At 35.5% G+C, this 19,757-nt stretch overlaps 1 protein-coding gene across 14 annotated transcripts in view; it reads right to left on the bottom strand.

Annotated features, from left to right (window-relative positions):
• The window catches only part of Stxbp5l (syntaxin binding protein 5L), a 239,596-nt gene that overhangs the window by 11,153 nt on the left and 208,686 nt on the right, over positions 1-19,757 (bottom strand). For 11 of the 14 annotated variants that reach the window (XM_052740647.1, XM_052740643.1, XM_052740644.1 and 8 more), the window contains 3 exons: positions 8,289-8,459; positions 5,836-6,075; positions 656-1,016 (listed from right to left, as the gene is read on the bottom strand). In XM_052740647.1, coding sequence (XP_052596607.1) covers positions 656-1,016; positions 5,836-6,075; positions 8,289-8,459 — 772 coding nt within the window. The remainder of the gene's footprint in view (positions 1-655; positions 1,017-5,835; positions 6,076-8,288; positions 8,460-19,757) is intronic. The other 3 variants (XM_052740651.1, XM_052740654.1, XM_052740655.1) reach the window with 1 other exon arrangement.

The raw sequence follows: 19,757 nt of genomic DNA on the forward strand, positions 1-19,757 counted from the left end.
ATTTCACTGAGTAGAATGAACTTTCTAAGCATATATCTTATTTTTAATATGTCTGATGGTTTTTAGTGTACTGCTCAGTGCTGATTTCACTTTTTCCTGCTTTATGCCTTCATATAAATTATTTTACTTTAATTTCTAATATGTAAAATGGAGAACAAAATTAATACTTGCCAATGTCCTTAAAAAGCTATGAGAATCAATTGAAATTCTGTGTGTAAAGTTCTGATGTAACAGTGAAAGCAAGAGATAATTTTATTTCCATATAGCTTCTGAATCCAGTGCCTAACATATTTCTAATAATTGCTTGTTAAGTTAATGTATGAATGATTGGGAATCATTCTTTCCTTGGATTCTTTGATGTCAACTATATAATATATATTTATATATTATGTCATATTTTATATATATATATATATATATATATATATATATATATTATTCAGTATTTTTTGAGGAAACAAAACCAAAAGCAGAATCAGCCTTCTTCACACCCAAGCCACAAACCTCTCTCCATGTTGTTGAACAACAGAATATTCACAAACATAATGAAACATTGTATCAGGTTGCTTCTCCTCAATAGTACGAAAATACTTTTCATCACTATACCTTGCTAGCATTGTTAGGATTACCAGTCAACAATAACTTTGTCAAGTACCTCATTATCATGATATGCCCATTTGCACAAAAGCAGGCCAAGCAGGCACTGTTACACATGCCCACCACCTCTGCTTGCAATATGAAAGAGGTCTCTGTGATGTTGTGAACATAAAGGCAGGTCTGGGATGGCAGTGAGAAGACTTTGGCTTGTTTTTCTGAGCAGATTATTGTATACTGATGGTCGCCTGCTTCTTGGGGTGAAGTGGAGTAGTTCATAACCAGTTTCCTTTTCCACGTCTTTTCATTTTCATCCGTGTTGTTTGGATCCCTCCATACTTCATAGGGAGGCTGCATTAAACTGCCAGTTCTGTCCATGCAGGAAAATGTTAGCACAGCTCCTTTCAATGAGAGGAATGTACCTATAAAAACAATTCGCATCACTCACATATGAGGTCCTTTCTAAAGCATCTATTTATTACTCATCGATGGGCAATAAACATTTTACATCATGATAATTTATAGGAATAGTTTTGTAATATTGTAAAAATATACAAAAATCTGTATGTTTGTGAGTTAATCTGCTATAACAACTTGGGATTAATAAAATTTTAGGTCAGCTACAGCTGGTAGTTTCTACTACAGCAATTTGGCATAATGATATTAGAACTGAGGAACAAATACAATGTGATCAATTACAAAGTGTGGTGATTAGGGGTTCAACAAACTCAGCTTCAAATCTAATCCTCTCTCTAGCTTGCTTGAATCATGTTATTTATCATCTCTGGGATAAATTTCATTAATTGTTAACAAGGAAACTGCAACATATTAATACATGATCAGGACATGCAATAGTCCATTTGTTAGATTAGTATCACACAGGGACTTGCTCCAAGAGCAAAACCCAGACTATCTTAGACTTACTGAACCAGAGTATCTGGCATGGGGTCCTTTGAGCCATATCACAGCAATACCTTCAAATGATTCTGACACAAACAAAAGTGACAGTGTAGAAGAGACACAGAGTATATATATGCATTCCAACTCTCCAGGTCAATGACTGAATGCACTTCAAACTTCCATATTACTGGTAAGAATTTGTTTCTAGGACTAACAAGATTATCTATGTGAAAACATTTCTTAAGAAAAGGAAAGGGCTGGAGAGATGGCTCAGAGGTTGGGAGCACTGACTGCTCTTCCAGAGGTCCTGAGTTCAATTCCCAGCAACCATATAGTGGCTCACAACCATCTGTAATGAGATCTGGTGCCCTCTTCTGGCCTGCAGTCACATATGCTGTATACATAGTAAATAAATGAATTTAAAAAAAAAAAAAAAAAAAGAAAAGGAAAGTGAGGTTTTATTTTTATAGTACCCTTTTTAGTTACTTACTAGTAACCTCCTTACTAGTTCTGGGCTTTCTACTGACTGTTCAGACTTTCTACCGACTCAAGCTTTGGTGCACTGTGTAATTCCAATGTTGTATTCATTTCCTTTAAGGTATCCAGTTTGTTGGAATACCAGGGTAACACAACCATGACAAGGTACAACCTCACATCTGTTAGGATAACAATGATAGCATGGGGTGGAGAAACTAAAACATACACTGTTGGTATACCCGTACATGTGGCAGTGCAATGGACATGTGTCCAAGAATGGAGTCCTGTGAGAATTCTGAGCACTTGTGAGAAAACTCCAGGAAAACAAGACAAGAGTCATGTGACCTCAGTTTCTTCAAAACATGGAATTGTTCTTGGAATGTATTTTTGCCTCTCCTGAATATAGCAGATAGGAGTGAGTTTACTTCAGATTATTCATTACAGCTGGCTATTGTTATTTGTTTATATGTCTCTATGGAAAAACATGTTTTTGCCATGTACAGTAGTTTGTCCTTGTGATTGTATACAGCTTGAACTCATGAGAACTTTATTCAGGTGACCTCTCTTAACCCTCAGGGTATAAAGTGTCTGATGCTCTGAATAAAGTTGGCTATTGCATGAGACTTGAGTCTGCCTCAGTTTTAGGCTTCATTCTTCCAGGTTCCACTTCCAATTAGAGCAGTAAACAGACATGGAAATGGTGTGGCGATTTTCCCAAACAAATTAAAAAGGGAACTAGTATATAATCCATCAATACAGCTTTGGGGTTGTATCCCAGGACTGTGAGGACATGCATACTCCTATGCAGCGCTATTCACACTAGTGAAGATGTGGAAACAATCTAAGTCTCCAGCAGATGAATGGATAAAAATGTGATCTATAGATGTAGTTGCAACATTGTTCAATCTTAAAAGCAAGCAGCTCTCTAATGTTCAAAGACATTGTGGGTATTACATTTAGTGAAATAAGCCAAGTCAGTCACAAAAGGACAAATACTGCATGATTTTTACTAATATGAGACATTTAAAACAGTTAAACTCATATATGCTAAGAATAAACTGATGGTATCCATGAATGGGAGGAAGGTTAAGGATGAGTTGCTAATAAACCAATACAACATTTAAATGATGTAAGGTAAGTTGTAGAGATATGCTGTGCAGTACTATATTATAGATAATAATACCATGGGGGTTTCCATAACTTGAATGGGGTCAGTGGGTACAGAACGGACACTGGATATGGCAAATAGATGAGAACCAGAACAACAATCGCAGAGTCAATCAATGAGCTGTGAGGAGGAAAAGTACAGTTTCCATTCTCAGTTGGAACTTTCTGTCATCTTTTTTGCTTATGAAATTCTACTCTTTTCCTTTTCTCTGCTATAAATTTGGCTTCCAGTTACTCTTTTTTCCTTTCAATTATGACTTATAAAGCAAACATGAACCTAGTATCATAGTTTTCTTCTTTTTTTTTTTTTTTTTGGTTTTTCGAGACAGGGTTTCTCTGTGTAGCTTTGCGCCTTTCCTGGAACTCGCTTTGGAGACCAGGCTGGCCTCGAACTCACAGAGATCCGCCTGGCTCTGCCTCCCGAGTGCTGGGATTAAAGGCGTGCGCCACCACCACCCGACTGTTTTCTTCTTTTTAATTAATGAATTTTGAAGAGCAGTGTCATGTTTGCAGAAAATTGGGCAGATCATATATAGTGCCCATATATCTCATCCTTCATTTCTCTTATCATTAACATCTTGTATTAATAGGCTATATTTGTTATAGCTGATTAACTGATGTTGGCACATCAAGGATAGCTAATATTCTAAAATAATAGTAGGATACTAACTTGGAAAATTAGAGAAGACAGAGATCCTATTGGATCATGTGTACTAGATAAGGGGAAACCTTGCAAACTAGATGCCAAAAGTCCTATCTGTATTTATTTCTATTTTGCCATCATTTTATAGTTTGCTTAACAATGGCAGGATCTCTCTATAAAGTTGAGAGATGGTGTGTTAGTTCAGGAAATTATTTCTAATTAGAAAAGCATATCTGCTGTAATTTCAGATCTGAAAATTGTCTTCTAACTATGGCTTTAGGCTTATGTGACAGGGAAATTTGATCTAACCTCTGAACTTAGGAGGAATGCTGAAGAGGACAAAAAAGGCCTTGTGCACACAGATAAGCACTGGAGAAGCCAGGAGAGTTAAACACACAGCTCACCTCTTCAATGGAATGAGGTGCATAGGGGCTCTTCCTGGAATGCCAGGGATGACGTAGTTTTACAACTTGGCGATCCTTTGCTGTGTGATGAGATAGGCTCTGCCTGTACCTCCCAGAATGTTTGTTTTTACTTATTCCAGACCCTTCCCCCTTAAAACCTTGAGTATTACTTCTAGGCCCTGATACCCATTCTAATGAGTGATGTCACGTATATTTACAACAATGTAAGTGACTTTTATGTTACCTTAGGGCCAAGCCAATCTTGACACCCACAGGCATTATGGTTACCTCAGTCACTCCCTTATCTTGAGCACTGTCTCTAAGTCAATGAAAAACCATCTATGGACGAAGCCATATGTACTTGGCAAAGAGCTTCAACGTAAACATGCCTTAAATTGTTGTGCACTTGGGGCTGAGTTAATTGGTATCTGAATACTTTTTTTCCCAAAATTGTGTTTACTGAGGTAAAATAATGACTAAATATAAATAAAACAATGCTAAAGTAAAATAATCTGGGCCAAACTCTTGAAGTCCTGGTCCAGCATCGGTTATAACAGAAGCGGGCCAAGTTTCATTCTTAACCTCATCCTGATCACGTTTTCCCTGCCTGCTGTGAAACCTGCAGGGGAACCCCACAGAATGCCTGGCACATATTGGATGTCCAATATATGTAATGATTAAGTAAAAGAACAGATTTAAGTTGATACTTAATCATTCATTCTGACCTTACTGATCTGACTCTAACTTCAGCAGAATTAAAAAAAAAACATATTTTCTTATTATTAGGAATGCATTAAAATGTATTTTTCTCTATGCCATATAGGCTTAAAATAAAGTATTTGTTCTTAATATCAGCTTAAAAAAAAGCATTTGTTCTTAGTAGTTTAGAGATAAGGGGTTTTCTGAATTTGCCACACTCACAGAGCAGACTATTCTGCCTGCCATTTATCTATATGTATGCAACACAAGTTAATACAAAAACCCAATTCTCTCTAACCTGTCGTGCTATATGGACTGTTTAAAAATAAAATATCTTACCCTATGTATTTATAAAATTCTTTTTTAGTTTAATATACCTAAAACATTTATTATATATGTATGAAAGAGAATAAAATTAATAGTTATAATCTGTTAAAATATTCAAAGGAATGTCAAGGGAAATCACACATACCTTTTTTTTTTTAAAAAAAAAGAAAAAAGATAATTCAGGTAGAGTAGAACATGCACCTAAGCTGAATTCTTGAGGTTCTATCATGAAAGGAAAGAAAGACTTTAGATATCCACCTTAGGTAAGAGTACTTCTACTTTAATGATTTTGATTTCTTCAAGAAGGATGTAAAAATACTCATAGGTTCTGGCTTGGCGTACAACTTTGGAAAATGCTTCAAGCTGTGCAGTAACGTTTATCCCACCACTTTAAAGGAGCTGGATTCTCACATAGAAACGCCTCAACTCTACTCTCACCCTGAGAACTGGTAAGTAACAGTACGGTAAGTGTTGGAAGAATATTTGAGTTATGAATTCAAATTGTCCATATGATATATGAGGCTTATACTCCTCACCTTTGTCTGAAGTAATGCATATGATCAATTCTTAGTCTCTGAAGATGAATAAGTAGTCACGAGGGAATGAGTGAATAAAAACTCTTACCGCTTGGCAACACCATCACCGGCTCTGTAAACCTCTGTTCGTCTGATGATGGTAGGTTCAGGGAGATGAGTAATACCATTCCCAGACTCGTTCCAACAAACAGACAAGGGGAAACAGTAGAGTCATTCTTCCGTGCGAAGGATTCCATGAAGTATAAAGCTGTAACGGCTTCTTTGGAGTCTTTGTCAATACTGGAGATGCTAGAGCTCCTGGAGCGGTTATAGGAATTCTCTCTGGCTTCTATGAGCATTTAAAAAGCAAAATTAAGCATTAGTGAATCTATAAAACAAATCAAATTTCATACCTGAAAACCATAATTAGGAGAGAAAGAAAAGTTGTATTCTTTGTTTACTGGCATGAAGGGCATTTTATCCAGGGTGCCAGTTCATTTTGAAGGAGGAGAATCTGAAGTCTATTTGTGTTATCTATCATAAATTTAGGAAAAGTTAAAACCAAAACTCCAGTCTCCTGAGTTCTAGCACACCATTTTTCTTTTCTACATTTCCTGAAAGATCGGTTAAAATTCTTATCAGGGTGGAAATAAAACCTTAAATCTAAATAGTCAAGATTACAACATTTTTTGATATCACTTAATTGTTTTTTCCTTCCCATCTTTTGAACATAGAAACCATACTAATGATTCCGTGGCAATTCACACTTACCAGCAGTATCATGGTTACCCACATGAAAGGACCAATCTAGATCATAAACATTCTGTGACAAGCATACTGTATACCCTATGCAATTGAAGCTATAAAAATTGGAGTTTTAACTTCAATACAAAAATGTGAATGTGATTTATGTAAACCTGTTTTGAGCTACCTGCCTACCATCCAAATCCAGGTCTAACTTTGCCAAGCACAAAATAGACTGTGCCATCCCATTAACGCTGGCTTTCCTGAGAAGGCTTCAGCCTGCTTAGAAAAGAAACAGCAGCAGCATGGTTTTGGGAGCTCTTGCTTTCTCAACACCTGCACATGTGCACCCTCCGAGCATCAATTCATCTGTCTGTGAAACAGTAATACACGGGTTGGAATTGCTCCAGCACAGGCTCCTAGTGTTTCTTTCTACTGTCTCCACTCACCTTTTCCTCTTGATAGATCTGAGTGTGTCTTGATAATTTTCATAGATGAAATGTGAGGTCTTCAAAATATATTTAGAAGGAACAGAATGCAATATTTCTAATTTCCCCTTATATCCTTACCAAATTTATAAAAAATAGCTTACCAAATATAGGGATAAGACAGAAGTTAGAGTATCATCTGTATACTATACAAATTTAAAGACAGAATTATAACTAAACTGTTTTCTACCACAAACTAGAGGCAGAAATATCTACAACTCAAAAATCTGCAGCATTCATTTCAGTGATTATTCTTTCTTTTAGAACTCTTACATGGTGCTCCTATTGCAACATTTGTAGTTGATCTACGTCTCCAAAACCTCACTCATGATTTATTACCATTCAACACTGATACTCACAAACACCTATTAGAAATATAATGTAGTTATTTCCATGTCTACTGACCAGTTTTAGTATGGCATAATGCTAAACAACAACTGAGTAATGAATTCATTAAAAACATTTTTGAAGAACAATAGTAGATTGTTGTTTGAAAATTTAAAGGCTAGTATAGAGTTACTATAGCCAAATCTTTCTATTATTTCCCCCCTTCTCCTAGAATCTTTATTACCAAGATCATAAAAGGAAACTTAAAAGGTTCTGTTTCCTTTCCTTCTCTAAACATTCTTGACTTTTCCCTCTTTCATTTGACTCTCCATCCTCATACTTATTTTATAAAAAAGGAAACAATCCTTCCTTTAACAATTTACAAAGATTATAAACTTTATTTATTTATGTATTTATTATTTATTAATTTTTGTGGCACTGGGGATATATTCTGGACCTCATGCAGACTGGGTATGTGCTCAGCCACTGAATTATATCCCCAGACCCTTTCATACTTTATTCTTTGAGACAGGGTCTTGGTAGATGGTCCAGACTGGCCTTGAGCCCCCTCTGTAACCCAGGCATGTCTTGAAGTTGCAATCCTCCTGCCTCAGCCTCCCCAGCAGCTGGGATTACAGGCCTGTGCCACCAGACCCGGCTAAGAGTCTAAACTTTAAAATTTAAAAATGTGTCTTTTTAAACTTGGTTATATTCATTTAACAGTAGAGGGAATTAAGGTTGCAGTTACAGATTATCTCCTCTTGTACAGCCTAGCTATAGTGGAATCATTTTTTTCTTTGTTTAGAGATAAGGAAGGAGGTGGAGTGGGGAATAGAATTGGAGTTATGGCCACAGTCCAACAGGAGTTCAGTTTTTCAGTGTCATGTAGTTTTTTTTTTTAATCATCTTTTAAATGTAACTTTCATTTCTTATCTCCCACACCTGTTACCATGATAAAGCAAGTTTTTAACTGTACTCACAAAAATTGACATGTGTATCCTACCTTCAGTTGTAACTGGTAAAGAAATCTCCATGCAAGCAGCTGACTGTGCCTTTCTAAATGGTGGTCTTCCAGGACCCCAGCGATTTACTTTTGAAACGTCAGCACTGGAAAGACGTTTTCCAGAACTGCAACTCTGAGAGGTTGGACTTGTGCAGTGTCCATTTACATGGTCTGTACCAAGAGGAAGAAGGCAGAATAAATATCATAATTAACTCTTCAGATGAGGAAATCCAAAGGCATAGGTTAAAAAATGGAGGAACAAGAATTCCTCTTCTTCCAACCCATTTGCATATGACTAGTTTCTTGTTATTTTAAGATTCAGTTACAATTTCAGGTTATAAAAAAAAATCAAAATACTTATGCATAGGACACGTTTTCATAATTTGTTTATCATTGCTTGAAATATGCTGTATATCCCTACTGTGTATTTAATATGTTGTTGAATGGCAGTATGAAATAAGTTTTAATATTATATTTTTGTCACATTATTTGAACAGATCCAATTTATGTAAGTTTTGGAAGTCCGTCCTTTACTTGGAGTTTCAGATATAGAACAACAGCATCATACTATGCACTTGAGAACAGGACTTAAGGACACTGGTTTGAAGTCAGGATGCCTTCATGCAAATTCCAGTTCTGACACTAATTAGTTCTGCTCTACTGATGTCTTCATACTGTGGTTTCTTCTGTAAATCTAGAATATTATTACCTATTTCATGCAGTTTCTGTAATTTTTTGGAATACATGTCCTACACAGAGGGCTGCAATAGACAGTGAATAAAATTATTACTTGTTTCAGAGCATAAAATTATTTATATATAAAATAGTCATCTAATGTCTGTGAAAGTTAGGGTATCACTTTAAAAACTTGGGGCTAGAGTAGACCTGAATGGTAAGAAGCTTACTTAGCATGGGCAGATTTTCTTATTTTGCTTAAAGTTAATAAATTGCACTTGAAATATCATTCATAGTTCTGCAATATAAAGAATACATTATGGAGCATTCTGCTCTGGCCATCCTTGAGGTAGAGCTACATGGAAATGCCTACAGGCAATGTTGAACATGTGGAACTGACGATCCGTTATAGCCTTTCTGTATTGCACAGTTTTAAAGCTAAAATTGCATATTTCCTGGGTCACTTTGCAGCTACTTAAGGGCAGGAATTATTTCTCACCATTTTAGTGTACTAGAATTTTTCCTATTAATTTTTAAAATAAAAGTTAACATTTATTAATATTTAAATGGTGGGCATTGTGTGTATATGTGTGTGTATTATCTCATTTAATTTTCAAATAATCCTGTAAGATAATTTATTATTATTATGACATTATAAATGAGAAAAATGAACATAAAAATGAGATTTCCCATCAGACAAGAATCTAAACTGATTTTTCAATTGATATATATGCTTAAACACTGGATTATAGAGTTAGCTAAAATATTTGAGAGTGATACTTTTGAGAATATATGTAGTAGTGCTTGAAAAGCTGATGAAGTCCATTGAAATTTAGTCACCTTGGAATCAAAGCATTTTTCATCTTGAATAGAAATTCAGAAATCTCAGCTAAAAGGCAGAAGTAACGAAGAGCCAGACACTGAAGAGGAAGTCAAGAGTTCTGTTCTTCCTTCTCCATCATAAAAAGGAGAAACAATAAGGGCAACAGTTGGCACCACAAACCCAGTGAGTTGGGAAACTGCAATGGCAACTGCAAGCCGGGTGGTGGTGGCACACGTCTTTAATCCTAGCACTTGGAAGGCAGAGGCAGGCGGATCTCTGTGAGTTTGAGGCCAGCCTGGTCTACAGAGCAAGTTCCAGGACAGGCTCCAAAAGCTACAGAGAGAAACCCTGTCTCAAAAAAAATGGCAACTGCTTTAGATATATAATTTACAACAATACCCCCATCTTTATACAGTATCAGAAAAACCCTGCTCTCTCCACAGACATGGGACCTTGCTTTAGGGCCTATGGCTTATCCACCATGCCCAGCATACTTTCTCTTTTTTAATCCATGATAGATGGTCTACATAGATAAGAATTGATATAAAAGAGGAAAAAATTAGACATAGCTCAGAGAGTCAACTTAGAAATTTATGTTAATAAAATGGTGTTAAATCAAAAGAAAAGCAAATCTAGCTATCAACAAAGTCATTCACTGTCACATTGTTCACTACACAGGCTAACCCAGAACCAGTTTCTATCTGGCTTTGCTTGGCTTCTTTCACTCATCATGGTTAGTCAAGGTTCTTTCTTGTTGTGTGTATCAAACAGTTATTTATTTTCATTTCTGGGGAATATTCCATTCTCTGGGTATGCCACTATTTGTTTAATTATTTATCCTTTAATGAATATTTTGGATTTTCCCAGTTTTTAATTATCTTTTAAAGAGACTTTAAAATGTTAATATTTTGAACTTACTAGAATTTACCATTTTTAGTCTTCTTCATTTTCTGGATATGTTGAGATTTCTCTTGGTATTGTTTTCCTTTTTCTGACATCTGGGTGTTTAAGTGTTGGATTCTTTCAGGTAGTGGTGTGTGTGTGTGTGTGTGTGTGTGTGTGTGTGTGTGTGTGTGTGTGTGTGTGTGTTGCTCAGGCTGTCCTCAAGCTTGTGGTATTTTTGCTTTCCTTTCCAATTTTTGGGAATGTTATAGACATGTGCCACCATACATGACTTTAGATTTTCTATACCCAACAAAAGCATTTATTTCACTTTCATTTTGAACAATATTCCTATTGGTTATAAAATTATAGGTTGAATGTTTTCCCTTCAGTAACTTGAACATACTCTTCTACTGTCTCCCAGCTTTCATTTTCTGTGGAAAAATCTGCTTTATTCTGGTTTTTGCTTCTTGACATATGAAAATGTCATCTCCCACACCTCTGGCTAATTGGATTTTAAAGAATTTCAATTATGATGCACTTCATACAATTTTCTCTCTATTTCTCATGCTGGGGTTTATTATGCTTCTTGAAACTGTGGATTTTTATTGTTTATCAAATTAGGAAATTGTTCAGCATTATTTATTCAAACGTTATTTAGTGCCCCCTACTCATTCTTTTCTCTTCTTCTAGAATTCTTACAGCATATGCATTAGGTGGCACAGAGTTTCATTCTAAACAGTAAATTTTTGAGTTTGTTAATGCTGTCCTTATCAGTATCAGTTCTTTTTATTAAGCCCATTTAGTGCATTTATCATCTCAAAGAAAATATTTTTTATCTCTAAAATTTGATTTAGATCTTTTTATAATTTTATGTTTCCTTTTGACATCTCTAGACCTTTATCTCCCTCTGCAGTATATTTAAATAGAAGTTCACTAATCCCAGTCTACCTGTAATTTCTATGTCAGTTTCTATTGATTAATATTTTCTCTTCTTCATAGGTTCTAGACACTATTACATATTGGTCTTTAAAATTTTCCAGTGTTCTTTAAAGATGCTTCAGACTTTTTCCAGTAAATTTTTTTAGAAAGATATTTTTACTTTTATTTTAAAAGAATTCTATATCCATATTAACTTTTATAAAGTGTTCAGAATAGCATATGGGCAAGTGAAGTGAATGACAATGATATAAGGAATAGCTGTTATATGACACAGCAACTGTAAAGCAGTATGGTGCTAGCTAAAAGAGAATTTGGATTAGTTGTAAAGGTATATCATAAATTTTAAGGAAACTACTGAAAAAGTAAAAAAAATGTAGTACAATTGAACCATTAGCATAAAAGAGTGAAAAGAGAAAATGGTTGATTCTCGCATTGCTCTCCTTGCCTCCCACCTCTAAGCTGTGCAGCCTAGAGAAAGAAGCTATCTCCTCTAGGGTAGGAGACAAAATTAAGCCAAGGCCTTAGATTTGAATCCTAGTCCCAGGTCTGCAATGGAGAAATCCAATACTGAGCAAACTATTGCTCAACCACAGAACCAGACAAAACTTGTAGACTGAACAACTAATACTGTATTAGAAAATGGCTATCTTCCTCTACCACCTTCCTTCAACTTGCAACACAGACTGGAAAGCAGGTCTCCATCCACAGAGACAAAAGTAGCACAGGGCTTTGTTTAGAACCCAGTGCCACGCTAGGTATGCAATTCAGTATCTGGTAAGTGTAAAAGACCTGTAGGCAGATTAGAGCTCACAAACCAAGCTTCTAGACAACCATAAGGCAAAGACTGATGGGACAAACTGTGATTTTACTCTGTCATTTCCAGCCTTAGAATGAGCCAAGGACACCCACCTTTCCCCTGAGATTGCAGACTCAACAGATAGGAGACTCAGGTGTAATCCAGTTTAACATCAGTGTAAGTTGTCTTTGGGGCTGTCCTCACCATCCCTAAACTGGGAGAACTCAGCTATTGGCAGGTGCTCATAAACACAGCTCTAACTGCCTTGGTATTGGGCAAACACCTATACTCCATTAGGAAAGACTCGTATTTCACCCTCTATCACTGCCAGGCAGGGCATGGTCTTGGTGGACCCCTGAGACTGTACAGGTTCTTATGATGACAATATTCTGTTATGACTCATTTAGCATCAGGATAGATAGCTAAGGGATTCTTTTCACATCATTACTTCAACCTTGGGCAGCATTGTATGGTAGAAGACTCCATTCACTGGTGGGTAGGGCAAGGTAATAGGGTTAAGACTGCCATCAAGTTGGTGCTACACCAATAAAACAGAATTGTTAGCTGATTCTAACAGTTTTGTTCCTTAGTACTGTCTGCAGATTGGAATTTCTGAAATGACTCCAGGGCTAGAGGAAAGTAAGCAGCCATTGTGTGTCTGCTTTTCATTCCAGCCAGCAGCACCCATGATTATTTGCAGTGGTCTTTGCCCACAAGTCTACCTCAGCAATGGGTAATATGTTGGTTAGTTTTCTGTTAACCCGACACAAGCCCTGGTCACCTAGGAAGAGGAGACTTCAACTGAGTAAATGCTGTGGGCATGCTATGGCACAGAAACCTGGTGTTGATCCATGTATGGCAACTGAGCATAGCCAGGCAGAAGCTGAAGTGCCTGACCTTAGACATTAATTGTGTAGAGAAGTCTTTGGGCCTATCATGACCCCATGGAGACATTTGTTGGGCTAGGTTACTCTTCCTAGGTGTTTTTCTCTTACATTCTGAACAATACACCAAGGTGTATTTGGGGACAAACCTTGGTGTTTGGGCTGGCCATAAAACTGAGATAGTGGCAACAGACCAAGACCAGACTCTTGCCCCATTTAGGCCCAGGTGCCATCCTGTCATGAAATAAGGCCAGTAACCACAGGCGTAGAGAAAATAAGCAGCCTGCCTAGAATTTCCTGAAAAGCAGGAAGAAACAAAGCCAGAATAAAATGTCTGGAATAACAAATCTTCAATGCCTAGACAAAAAAATATCAAGAGGTTTTGGAAATCCATGATCTCAGTGAATAGGGTCCTAGAAACAGACCTGATAGCAAACCAGAATGGGAAAACTTAGAGAAATAGAAATGGCTGTTTTAAAGGGACACAGTGAACTTGAAGAAAACACAAAGATTTGGGTCTGAATTATTTTCTATGGCCTCTGTACTTGAGGTAACATTACTTGTGACACAGATTACTATACCTAAAGTTGAGTAATCAACAACACAGCTTGGTCTAATGAAGTAAAGATTATAGATAAAACAAACATCTAAGATGACTACCATTTATGAGACTGACTACATAATTCCCCTTGTATTTAATAGTTATTTGCATTTGATGAATTATCTTTGTCATATTTAAATTTTGGTTAGAAAGGGAACTTTTAAAGAAGTTATTGCAGTATTTTCTCTCTCTTTTTTATTACTAAAATATTGGTTATTTTTTAATTTCTTCTAATTGCACTACAGAATAATTTAGATACTAATTAAATCAAGAAACACCAGTACTTAAAGTAAGACATTATGAATGTTGTTATTAGACATTGATACCTTTGTATAATTTGGAAAAGAATCAACCCAAATCTTTGGGTATTTCTAACTAGAGTAAATGGAGTTGAAGTTTAATTGAAGGACCTGAATTTTATTTTATCTAAATTATATTGAATAATGAGAATATATGTATATATTCCTAAAGACAATGAGAAAATTTAAGTCTTTCAGGTATTATTTTAAAACAACTAGTCAAAACAAAAATGTATGATCAATGAAAAGGCATTATATTTTTATTTATAACTTCATTAAAACCAAGATCAGTAGGTGTTTCTTTCTTTTTTAAAAAATATTTATTTATTTATTTGTTATGTATACAGTATTCTGTCTGCATGTCTGCCTGCTGGCCGGAAGAGATCTCATTACAGATGGTTGTGAGCCACCATGTGGTTCCCGGGAATTGAACTCAGGACCTCTGGAAGAGCAGCCAGTGCTCTTAACCATCGACCCATCTTTCCAGCCCAGGTGTTTCTTTCTTAATGGCCTTTTCAGCTAGTCTTCTCTCCTGAAGACTGCTGTCCTGCTCACTTCTCAGCTTCATCTACATCAGATCATAGGAATGAACTTCCTAGTTATAAGGGTCCCTAATAATCTAATAAATAATATGTGACCCCCACATGCATAAAATGTGGTGCTTGGCCAACAGGAAGAACTGTGAACAATAACTTCTGAAAAGGAGCTGGATTTGGTTGTGAATGAAAAATTCCTGAAAGAATTTTTGTCTATAGGGACTGATTGGCTGATTAGAATTTCAGTACCATGGAGAGATTGGAATGCTTCAGGTCCAGAGGCTAATTATCCTATCTTAGGCTAAATTGCCTCCCACTCCTACCTCTGTCTGAACTAACATCTTGTAACAATAAATAAAAGCCTTTTAGAATCTCCTGACTTAGCAGGCAATTAGCTTCTACCAAACCAAAAACTAAGAATGCCATCAGCATATTGAGCCTATAGAAAAGCATGCTTCACCTCAATGTATCTGCCTCTCTGGTGTACTCACAAATATACCTCAAACTTGCTTTGATTTACGACTTTCTCTGTTCTGTAAAACTATATGAAACTGCTTCCATGTTTGAACATGGAATTTAGGGTAACCTAAATCTGTGTTCCAAGGCTATGGCTAGTCAAAATGGCTCTAGAATAACTACCTCTTTTTCCTTTAGAAAGAAAGGAAGAAAGAAAGAAAAGAAGGAAAGAAAGAAAGAAGGGAGGGAGGGATGGAGGGAGAGAGGGAGGGAGGAACTAAATTAAAAACAAGACCCTCTTCTGTGTTGACTGCAAGAAATACATCTCATTGTAAAGGAAACAAAGCCTTAGAATAAAAGAATGGAAAAAGAAACTCTAAGATAATGGAAACAGAAAGCTAGCAAATGTAGCAATTTCAATTTCTAACAAAATGGCTCCAAATAAAAATTAATTAGAAGTGATACAGAAAGTCACTACACATATTACAATTCTGAATATACATGCCCTGAATATTGGAACATTCAATTTCATCAAAGTAAGTACTACTGGGTATGTTGGTTGACCTTCATACAGTAATACTGGATAGCTGTAATACCACATTTTCAACCAATGCACAGGTTATCCAAACCAAAACAAATTAACAAAGAAAAATAAGAGATCAATAACATTTAGTGAAAATGGACTTAACAGGCATCTGCAGAAGATTCCATCCACATCTTGCAGACTATGCATTCTTGTCAGTGGCCCATGACAGTTTTTTCTTAAATGGACTATATTGTGGTTCACAATGCAAGTCTTAGTACACAGAATAAAGCTGAAATAATTTCTTGTATCCTATCTGACAAATAACCTTAAACTAGAAGTTAAGAGCAAGGTAAGCTACAGAATATATACAAAATTGTGGGGAATTGAGCTACTATAAAAAGGTGACCTGATCATCACAGCAATAATGAAAGAAATGAAAAACTCCTGGAAGTGAATGAAAATAAAAACACAATATAACAAAACTTGTGGAATACAATCAACATGGTATTTTATAACTGTAAAAGCTTGCATTAAAAATAAAAGCCCAGAGGCATCACAAATAAATAACTTAATGATGAACATCTTAATGATAACCAAGAAGAGGCCAAACCCAAAACAGTAGATGGAAAGGAAGAATAAAGATCAAGACTGAATTTCAATGAAATATGGAGTTTGTTCTTCAGAATGCTAAATAAGATTGACAAACCATTAGCCAAACTACCTACAGGTTAGAAGACCCCAGATAATGAAATTGAAATGCAAATAGAGACATTACAACAGATTCCACACAGGATTATTAGGCAATATTTGGAAACTCCATATTATAATAAGCTAGATAAATTTTTAGATACATATGACCAACCAAAATTAAAATAGAATGATATAAACAATCTAACAGATCTGTAATCAGTAACAAGAGTTAGAGGAGATAACTGAATACTGTACTTCTCTTAACTATAACTATTTTCTACAATAAATTGCGTACAATGAAGTGTTGGTCTAGAAGAGGATAAAACAATAAAAGGAAGTAAATAAATTAAAGAATTTAAATAGATGGCTGCTTTTAAAATTGAGCACTTTAATCAATCACATTCAAACAAAATAAAATTCAAATGGTATTTGCACAGTATATATCTGTCTTTGCAGCTGGCTTTCCTACTATCATATAGAACAGAGGTGTAAGCAGTAGAAATTCTCGTGTCATGTCACAGAGCTTCAGTCAGATTTACATTCTTTGAAGAACTTGGACATAGGGCTTGGTTTAGATTGTGGCTTCTTTGATTGTCATGATGGGAAAAAGCAGCAGCTATTCTTGCCTACCTTATGTCTTAAGTGTGGTACCCTTGTCAATCTTGTGGAATTATCCCATGGCTCATATGCTGTGCTTGGAGCTCTGCTTTGGAATGCCTCTTCTGGAGATAAGGTAAACACCATAACTGTAAAGCTGATGGTCAATAGTTCCAACAATGCTATTCTCTGAACCAGATGATTCACTTCCAAAGTGGCAAGAATCATTTTAAGTTTGCACCTGCATGCTGTTGGAGTTATTAGGTGTGGACAGGGTGTGCTTACAGTTTACACAAAAGAGAGAACTCTCATTTAACAAAGAAATTGGGCCTGGAACTTAGTTTTCAGTGTCACTAAACTCTAACATCAGCCAATCAAAGGGTATCTTGTACTCCTGGACATACTGGTTGATTTTTTTTACATCAACTTTAAAAAATGTATCTAGAAATGTCCTGCCTAAAACATTACTTGGATGCCAATCCAAACTGAGGAACAAATAATGAATTGGTTTAATATCTACCAGCCATTTTCATAGTTGAATAAAAGACACAAAAGAATTATGTCTACTGCCAACAGTAGCAATCTTGTTCTCTGGGAGGGAGGGAAATCTTAGAAGATTAGTTGAAATAATTTTCATCATCATTAAACTTATGAAAAGTGAAATTAATGTAATTTCACTTCTTTCTACCCCTTTCTATTTATTATTTTTTTTTTGTGTATGAAGAATGGTTGTTTGTGTATGTGTACATTCACACGTGAGTGTGGGTGCAAGTGTGCCATAGTGAAAGTATGTAGAAGCCAGAAAGCAAACTTGAGTGTAGTAGGTCTTTGCTTAAAATTTTATACACCAAACACAAGGCACCTAGTTTCATAAAAACACTATTTAAAATCACATACTGATACTAACACACTGATAGTGGGTGACTTCAATATTCCACCATCACCGACAGGTCATCCAGACAAAAACTAAATAGAGAAACTCTGAAGTTAAATAATATCATAAATTAAATTGACTTAACAGACATCTATAGAACATTCCACTCAAATACCAAAGAAATCACTTTCTTCTCAGCAGCTAAGGGAACTTTCTCCAAAACTGGCCACCTATTAGGACACAAAGCAAGTTTCAACTATATAGAAAACTTGAAATAATGTCCTGAATCCTATGTTAATATGATGTCCTAAGTAAAGCTGGATCCCAACAACAATAGAGTAGAAAGTACACGAATTCATGCAAGCTGAACAATTCATTATTGAATGGAAATTGGGTCCAGGCAGAAATCAAGAAGGAAATTAAAAACTTTCTAGAATTTAATAAAGATGGAAACACAATAAACAAATCTATAGGACAATAAAGACAGTTCTAAGAGGAACGCTCACAGCATTAAGTACTGATTATAAACATTATAAACAAGCAAACAAATTCAAACTGGAGAGATCTCATATTAATAACTTAATGACACACTTGAAAGCTTTAGAAAAATAGAAAGAACATCTAAAAGTGTAGATGGAAAGAAATAATCAGTCTCAGGGCCAAAATTAATGAAATAGAAATGAAAGAAGTCAGTGAATCCAAGAATTGGTTCTTTGAAAAACTTCACAGCATTGACAATCCTTTAGCCAAATCAATTAAAAGAAAGGGAAAGATGATCCAAATTAATAAAATGAGAGAAGAAAAGGAAGATGCTGTAACAGACACCGGGGAAATTCAGGAAAACATAAGAACATACTTTAAAAAGCTACATCCTGCCAAACTGGAAGACCTAAAAGATATGGGTGAATTTCTTGATATATATGATCTGTTGAAGTTAAGTCAACATGAGGAAAATAATTTAAATAGACCCATAACTCCTACTGAAAGAGAGGCAGAATTGAAAATCTCCCAACTTAACAAAAGCTCAAGGCCAGATACATTTAGTATAGAATTCTACCAGACCTTCAAAATGTCATGGACTTTAAATTCTACCAGTTGGCAGCAATGGTGTTAGTTCCTGCTTTCAGAAGAGAAAAAAAGATTGGGAATATTAATAATAACAATATTAAAGAGCTAAAAAAGCAAAAAGGGGACAATATAAAGCAGCTTTTACACCTGAAGAACAGCACAAAGGCAATGGTAGCTTGTCTGTTTTAACCATGATCTTGGTTGGATTTCACGCTATAGCTTTGTGTCATAGTAAAGGAAATTAAAATATAGGCTATTTAGTAAGGTTTCAAAAAGTAAAACCAAGTCTCAAATGTGAACAAGTAGATACAAGTGCTGAAAGAAGTGTAAAGGCCTATCTAAGGAAGTATATTTCAGTGCAAGATTTAATAACTAAGCCTATGACCACTACAAAAAACCAATCTCCTTGAATCAAATTATCTACAATGTTCCTAACAACAAAACAAAACAAAACTAACCAAACACAAAAAATACCAAACCAAACCAAAACAAAACTAGAACCAGAACTCCATTTTATTTTGTACCAGATTTGTTTGGTTAAATAGTGTTAATTTTAAGCAACATCAACATATACAATAGGGAAAAGAACTCCAGAAGAATACCCATCACAAGATTGCAGTCATAAAGTCTACATATGTGACAAATATTTTAAAACATTTTTGTGATGAAAAGAAAACAAGCACTACATACCTTGATGTGAAATGACTTAAAATATGTAATTTTGTAAAATGATTATTAACAAACAATGTTGAATGCTGCCAACAGAACTCTATGGTGATTTTTACGAAAGCCTTTTTTGGGAAGCTATTAAATATGGCTA

The sequence above is a fragment of the Peromyscus californicus genome, unplaced genomic scaffold (genome assembly GCF_007827085.1).
Source record: "Peromyscus californicus insignis strain IS unplaced genomic scaffold, ASM782708v3 Scaffold_16__1_contigs__length_79575227, whole genome shotgun sequence".
NCBI lineage: Eukaryota > Metazoa > Chordata > Mammalia > Rodentia > Cricetidae > Peromyscus > Peromyscus californicus.